This window comes from Neolamprologus multifasciatus, chromosome 1, assembly GCF_963576455.1.
Source record: "Neolamprologus multifasciatus chromosome 1, fNeoMul1.2, whole genome shotgun sequence".
Classification (NCBI taxonomy): domain Eukaryota; kingdom Metazoa; phylum Chordata; class Actinopteri; order Cichliformes; family Cichlidae; genus Neolamprologus; species Neolamprologus multifasciatus.
The window spans coordinates 13,377,356-13,385,778 of record NC_140439.1 but is presented as its reverse complement, the minus strand read 5'-3'; the positions used below and the strand labels follow the sequence as shown (position 1 = coordinate 13,385,778).

The 8,423-nt window shown below is 38.4% G+C and overlaps 1 protein-coding gene across 1 annotated transcript; it reads right to left on the bottom strand.

Annotated features, from left to right (window-relative positions):
* Positions 1-2,715: 2,715 nt before the first annotated feature.
* LOC146525443 (cell surface A33 antigen-like) lies at positions 2,716-4,358 on the bottom strand. The gene is given in 3 exon segments (XM_085165939.1): positions 2,716-3,137; positions 3,420-3,639; positions 3,751-4,358. Coding segments are annotated over 3 exon segments (579 nt in total). The 5' UTR covers positions 3,937-4,358; the 3' UTR covers positions 2,716-2,964.
* Positions 4,359-8,423: the final 4,065 nt, after the last annotated feature.

The window sequence follows — 8,423 nt, the reverse complement described above, 5'->3', positions numbered from 1 at the left end:
TGCCATATTCACAATCAGTTGTGCAGCTTTACACAGGCTCCCAGTTGTACCTTCCAGCGTCTGCAACAACGGATGGCGGCAGTGAAGTCTTAACCAAGGTGAGGAAAATAAAATTAAAGTTGCTGTTGAAAATATGTCACCCTTTCCACCCTTAGTTAAAAGCTCAGTAATCACTTTAATGATAACAACGGAAGTGCAGGTTATTTTGGTTATTAGCTGATGAACACAGCTTTTTGGGAGGTTCTATGTTGCCATCTAGTGTTTAGAAATCAAAGATATTGTTTTATTAATTAACGTATTCATCCTACTACAGCGCTCCATGTGTGTTTCTCTCGCCCCTTTCACCCTTCAAACTACCCAACTTTGTTATCGCTGATATATTTTAATTACTGTTAACACTACATAGGGAGATAAACTACTCAGCTGGTTTATATTGTACTTTTAAATCCTTTAATTAATTAACACATTAATTAAAATGAATTAAAAACAAGAAATTCATTAACACCTCCCTTGGTACAGGTGTGTCCTGTCATGTTTTAAGTAGTATAGTTCTCTTCTTAAAAACACAGCCTGGACCCAACTGTTCTGACTAATTACAGGCCAGTTTCGAAACCCCCCTTTCTCTCAAAAGTTCTGGAGAAAGTGATCTATTTACAGTTGCAGGCCCACCTTGATCTTAATCAAGATTGATTAATCACCTTGTTGCATCTTCAAAAAATAAAAATAAAATAACTGAGGCTTACAATGGAGTACGGTTGCAACTTGTTTACTGAACCGTCTTGTCGGTTCATGTTCAGAACATCAGTGTCCATTTTTACTGCCTCCTACAGGACACTCTCTTCTCCCACTTTCTTACAACATAAATGTAACACAGAACCTATACTGCCTCTCCTGGCATTACCATTGTAACGACACACTCATTCTGTTTCTTTCAGATGAATAACAGGAACTTAGGATGTAGGTATCTATGAATAATAGCTATTATGCATACTCATATATTTATATAACCAACTAATTTCTTGCGATACCACACACCTTGATCTCTGAAAAGCTTCAGTCTGGTTCTAAATCACTACACAGCACCGAGACAGCACTTTTAAGGGTTTTTAATTATTTTCTCTTAACTCTGGATTCTGGCAGCTCTGCTGCCCTCTTGTTGTTGGCCCTGACAGCAGCCTCTGACATGATCGACCATGATATCCTGCTATCATGGCTGGAGTATGCTAGGCTAAAAGGGTCTGCTCTCCAGGGGTTTTGGCCCTACTTATCTGGAAGGACTTTTTATGACAACATGGGCCTCCACAGCTCCAAAATAGCCCCTCTTAATCATGGTCCTGCCCTGTTTGCACTGTATATGTTGCCTCTGGGCTCTATTTTTTCATGGTACAACCTTTCATTTCACTGTTTTGCAGATGACTTGCAGGTCTATCTGACTTTAAAAGCAGGGACAGACCCACTTCAGCTGTTATTACGTTGCCTTGATGACTTTAAACATTGGATGGCTTTACATTTTTTTTAAATGAATTAAAAACAAAACAGAAGTTGTCATTTTTGGCAACATTGTTAATAAACACAGTGACAGTGCTCTGGGCCCCTTATCTTCCTACTGTAAGTCAAATGTAAAAAACCTCAGTGCGTACCTCGAAGGTTCTTTTAAACTGTGTAGGCAGCTGAACCTAATCCAATCCAGCTTTTTTCATGTGAGACAGCTAGCCAAGGTTATGCCATACCTTCCAGCTAATGTCTTTGAACATGTTATTCATCTTTTTATTACTTGCAGACTGGACTACTGCAATTCTCTATATTTTTGGTTTGAACCAGGCTTCTATCTATCGTCTCCAGTTGATCCAAAATGCAACTGTTCATCTGCTAGCTGGTACAAAACAGAAGGAGCATATTATCCCAGTTTTGGCCTGTCTACACTGGCTGCCAGTTTCTTACAGGATCCAATTTAAAAATTTTCATTTTGTTTTTAAATCACTAAACAGTCTGAGCTCCTTTTTATTTACGCTCCAGATAGAACCATGAGGTTCTGGTTAAAACTAACCTTATCTATTCCACAGACTAAACCTAAATCTTGTGGCGACAGAGCCTTCTCTGTCCCAGATTCTGGAATAGTCTGCCTCTTAATATTAGATCTGCACAAATGCTCGAACATTTTAAATTGTTACTAGAGACACATTTTCATGGTGTGCCTTTTAGCACACATCAACCTGAATATTTTGGTTTTAACAACCTTAGCTTTTGTTGCTGTTTTAATACTTGTTTCTTGACTTGTTGTATTTTTTCTCTTCTATATTTTACTACAACATTGTTGTGCATTTTATTTGTTAAGCACATCACTCCATGTGCTCACAGTGGGATGTCTTCATGTCAAACACAGGATCACCAGCAGATTGTGCTACGAGTGCACCAGGCATAGGTCACTGCTCTGTCACCAAGGGAAAGTTAGCTTACTGTATTTATAAGTGATCAGTAGATGCTGAAGTGCATGCTTATCTTTTATGAGTCTGTATATAGTTTTATATAAGATACAGCCATGTGTTTGTATTCATGTGTGATTAGAAATGTATTTCAGTTTAGTTTCACTTTTATTTGTCATATGCAAGTTAGGGTCAACACTGCAATGAAGACAGTCACTCAGCAGTATAGTGCAAAATATTTATAAAATATAGTACAACCCCCCCCCCCCCCCCCCCCAAAAAAAAAAAACTAAACTAAACTAAACTAAAATACATACAGTAACAGTAACATACAGATTAAGCATAACTGCAAAACAGGATTTTGATGCCTTAGTGCTGACCATAATCAGATTCTTAAATCAATGAGATTGCACAAATTTACATGGACTTACAGATAATGGCTGTGAAACAAAAGTAAAGCTCACTTTTACACCAAGCGTAGTGTCGCTCTGATCATGTCCACATTTGTTCTTGTTAGCAAAGATTTTAAAGGATCAAAGTGTCACTTACTGTCAGTGGTTTGGGGGTCTTGAGGAACTGGCTGATTATGCTCACAATAACGTTTCCAGCTATAAGTGGGCGTTGGAGATCCTTCTGCAGATGCACAGGTTAAGGTGATATTCTGGCCATACTGTGCTGTTCCCTGGATCTTACAGACGGGTGTAGAGGGGGCCACTAAAAGAAGGCAAATATAAATGTAGTGTGTTTACTTTAGTAATGGAATGCAAGGTGTACAGGAGATGGACTCAGCAACAGTCATATCTCTGAACAGCAGGAGGAAGCCCACAATCATTATGACCATTAAAAACATACATATACAGGATACAGTAAGTGTTGAAACATGCACAGACACTCTTTTAGATAAGAATAACCAACATATCAGAACATATAAAGGTTAAACATCAGAGTGTAACATCTTATGATATATAAATGCGGAAACGACAGCCGACATATTACCTAGAACCACCAAGTTTATGATGGCAGTTTGTTTGCCCGTCTTGTCACCTGGGGTCTGCACACGACACTCAAAATTTCTATTGTCAGCTAGTGAGATGGAGGAAAGCTTCAGGTTAGCCTTTCCCTGAGTGACATCTACATCCAGGGACACCCGACCTTCATAGTCAGTGTCTATGTCAGTAGCTGGGGAAGGGCCATGATAGTAGGTGATGATCCGGGTCTGTTAGAAAATGACAGGATTAGAAGAAGAATAAAAAACACAAGGACGTGTTTGCATCTCAGGATTTTAATATTTATTTCGAGAGATTCATAAAGACAGGTAGATGCCAACCTCTTCAATGGGTGTTTGCTGACTAAAAACAGACCAGGTGATGATGACTAATGTCTGGGAGTTTATGGGAGCTGTAGTTGTAAAGGAGCAGGGCAGTGTGATGTTGTCCCCTCAGGCGTACTCATACTGACTTTGGGGGATGGTAACAACAATGGCACTGACACCTGACAGCACTGTGATGGACATAAAAACAAAATCAAACAGATCATTATGCACTTATTATTATACACTTGCAGTTATAAACACAGTAAGTTCTGATATTTAATCATTTGTCTTTGTAGCTCTCTTCGCGACAACACAGACACAGGTCGGTTCTTTGAAACGGGCGTTTATTACTTGGGCTTTCTCTCCTCAGCTTCATCATCACCAGCACGCCGATACGCCAATACGCCGTGAGAACTGGTCAGTGAGTGAACAGTACAAACCAATTAGCAACTTTACAGTACACATATTAAGTTCAAACACAAATAAAACCATTTCTCAAATGTCCTGAAAAGAAGTCCTTAAGTCCTTGGGCCATTTGCTAGAAATGGTTCAGCAGAAACTCAGACCTGACCAGAAAATCACTGCTCCACCCTCCACCACCCGCCCACTAAATAAACATCTGTGTAGTTTATAAATCAAGAATGAATAGTTCAGACGCTAGTTATTGTTTCAAAGTAAACTGGATTTATTTTTGATTTTGGGAAACAAAACCATTAAAACCTCCCCTGCTGACCGTGGAATATTATGATGAGCATTTTATTTTTGACTTTACTATTTTCATTACCCAACAAAAGAGAGAAAAATGCCCAGTAGTAAAAATAACTCCATAAGTGGTCACTCCATAAGTGGTCGCATGTTTTTGCGACCACTTATGGAGCAAAAACATGTTACAAAATCCTGAAGGTGAATTTCACAACAGTTTCCTAATACACAAGCTAAGGGTGCAGATCAGTCTAAATATCATTAGTATTGATACTAAATGGTTATACTGGTATCAGAACAATGCTAGCGTAATAGGATCGATGCCTTAGTTCATGGATGTCAAAGTCATATTACATCGCAGGCCACATACAACCCAATTTGATCCTAAGTGGGCCAGACCAGATAAACTCACTGTTCTTCAGTCTAAGGATGTGTAACTACACATTAACTACCCGGATTAAAAACGAGGAATTAGATAGGAAAGTTCCAGGGTTTTCACTATCATGTAATTGTTTTGGTGTAGTACGATAGGCATGGGGGAGGTCTTTATTAGCTGGAAAAGTTTAAAAACCTGTGAAAATACAGTCAAAAGTCCAATGTTTTCCAATGCCATTCAGTGGGCCGGATTGAAGTCCCTGCCGGGCCAATTCTGGCTGTCGGGCTTAGTGTTTGACACCCCTGCTTAAGTTTGTTTGTCTTGTGTAAGTTCAGTGTGATGCTCCCGTTCATCAGAAATGAAACATGTCACTGCAAACAGCGCTCCTCTCATGCATCCACACTTTGCACTGACCTTTCCTCCCTGCTCTGCTGTGTTTAGCTGCCATGCAGTCACATGACTCTGAACCATGGCCAGGGAAAACAAAAACAAAAGTCCCAGTTGGAAATAAGCCAGCCCCTTCCACCATATCACTGGCCCTGTAGCTCGTTTATCAGCGGATACACTTCTGGTTCTGTGCTACCACCTAGTGTTTATAAATCAGAGATACACTTTATTACATGCATGATATTTAATGTGATCTTACCGCAATATAACTCCACAGCGGTCCATTTGTGTGTTTGTGTCTCCCATGACTTCTTAATGCACATCATCTCACTCTTCAAGCTCCTACACATTGTTTGCGACGCTGTCTTTGCTTATATTTTGTTATCACGGAGACATTTTAATTAATGTCGCACATAGAGGAACTACTTCTCTGTTACCAAGGCAGCTAAGGAGGTGTGCCACATAAAGGCGACCATGAAAACATGTGTATTAGGGTTAACTTATGTATTTATCAGTGCTCAGTAGACGCTCAGTTTTTGAAATACATTTATGTGAGATACTGGCTACATTTCTGAATTTGATTTTTTTTTCCGGGTGCTTCTACATTCAGTTGTTCAAAATGTAAAAATTATTGTAACTCACTATTACGTAACTGTTTTGCTGTTATTCATGCATGATTAGAAATGTAATTCAGCAACATAGAGATTTTTTATTACTATTAAACAAAGCTGTGGCTCCTTCCAGAAATCTCTTTAACATTTGAACTTCAGCTTCTCAAATCTCCCTGAACAAAATTAAACATGTTAAAAAATTATTGAATAGTGCTGGCAGGTAGGGCTGCGCCGGTTTGAACACACAGCAGACCCTCAAATGCAGTCTGAGAATTAATTCATGATGCAGCATTTGTGCAGCAAAATTATAAACTTCTGTAGGAGCATCAGTAGGAGTGACAGTGTGAGTATTGTCTGAAAGTAAATGAACAAGGAAATAACAATTACATTAACAAAATACAATATGCAGATAATTATGAATATAACATCCCCGGTTAATTAAAGAAATGTTAACATCAGTATTATTCTAGAGATGTGTCTTTAAACCAAATTTCCTTGCTCTATGGAAATTAGGGCATTCACATTCAAATTCGTCCAACAGTGCCATCTAGTGGCCATAGCGGCCATACGCGAGATAGACATGCCCTCACATGCCCCCTCCACAAACAAGTTATCGAGCTACTAGTTTGCCCCTAGTTTACACGTAATGTAAACATTACATACAAGGCATAATAAAGTTCAGCTACGTTCCTAAAGTCCAACAGACTACACAAGTGGTTACAGCTTTGATAAAACACACTGCAACATACATCACAAACCTGATGACAAGCTTCACATCTCATAAACTGCAACAGCAGCAATGCTGTAACAAGAAAACCCCTTCGATAAATTAAAAACGTTGCTCGAAAATCCTGCTTCCTGATTTTTACAATTACAGCAATATCAGTGTCACTTACATTGTATGTGTGTGTGGCATTAAAGCAGTGTAAGCTGCTTGCATTATTTAAGTTATTTTTTCGATAACTTGATATTGTTTTTTAATAGTAAGATTTTGATGCATTTGTGAACATACTGCACCACAATTTTGGTTGATATAATAAAAGAGATATAGTTAAAATAAATCTGCTGTGATGAATAAGCGTGAGTCCTTGATGTGTTTATTAAAGTCTAAAGAACAATAAGATATGAGACACACTTCCACATACAGCAGACTGTTCAGCTCCTGAGCCAAGGTGCAGTATTCCAGGTACACACCTTTGTGGGCCCATCCATCAACTGCAGCTAGTTTTAGATGACAGAGAATGAAAGACATAATACTGAGTCGCTGCTGCTTTACTTCTATTAGCCATAACGAGGATTATATAATGAAATGCCACTACTACAGTTAACCTGGAAAATCTAATGCAGTGAATCCCATTAAAACCACAGTGTTGGTTTTACATCAATAACTAATTGTTGTTGTGAACAAGTAGAACAATTACACTGTAGTTATGTTTTTTTAAATTTAGCCCACACTCGAACTCACCTTTCCTGTGATGGTATGGGAGTTCATATCATTTTTAGCTGTACTTAAGAGATTAACAAAGGCAAACTTTCTGTGCACCAGCTTTTCAAGAATGAAGACTTGCTGTGTGTCACCCTGTAACTGTAAACAGAAAAACTCTGAGCACTAGGTGTCTCTGTTTTTGGTTTTGGATTGTGGTGCAGGTACTGACCTAAATGTGCTCACCTGTAGGAGCTCCCTCCCTCTTTCACTGTGTACGTTACTTCTCTTGCTCTGCCATATATAAGCTGTGTCCCAATCCAGCGACCGCACGCTTATGAGTACGCACAGTTCGCGTACAATGTACTAGGAAGTACGAGAAGTGCGGAAGTGAGAGGCGTGTGAAATGAGACGGTCTAGCCGTCGTCGCGCTGCTTAGGCTGCCTAGCAACCATGATACTAACCGCGAGAAACTTTTCATACAGCATTGTGTGACAGAAATGAAGGATAAAAAATGTTTTGTTGTTCATTCATGTTTTATGACATCACTTTGATTAGTTGAGTATCTGAGGTTGAGACCACGGGACTGTAAAACATGATTGTTGGGCTTCATTTTTGTACTGAGCAGTCATTTCAAGATTAGCTAGTAAATAACAATTAGCTAATGTTGTTCATGAGACTAAAATCATCTCACTTTGGTAATGTAAATATAATATGGCCAATATTATAGTTATTGTCAGATTATTATGATATATATTATATATATATTACAGGATATATTACAGCAGTGAGCCTGAACTCTGTCAAATACTGAGCTTCAGTAAAGATTCAAGTTAAATTTCCAATCACCTTAAATCTTCACTCAAAGACAAGTATCTTTTACAGTGTATATATAGATGTATTATATATATGAGACAAATATTGTTCTTTTAATATGTTGGCATTACTAAATTTGGCTCAATGCTTACATATATGTGTAAAAGAAAATGTACGAGCTGTGATAACTGTTTCTGATCGAATGAAGAGTACTGATATATTAAGTATTCCTTTATTGGGTGAGAAAATCAGACCATGTCATAACTGCTTTAAGTCATACAGAATAGATATCAGAGCCTTTAATCTGTCTGACTTCTGCTAAATGGGTCAAACTGGGCAGAAGGTATACAAACACATAACATCCTTATAGAAT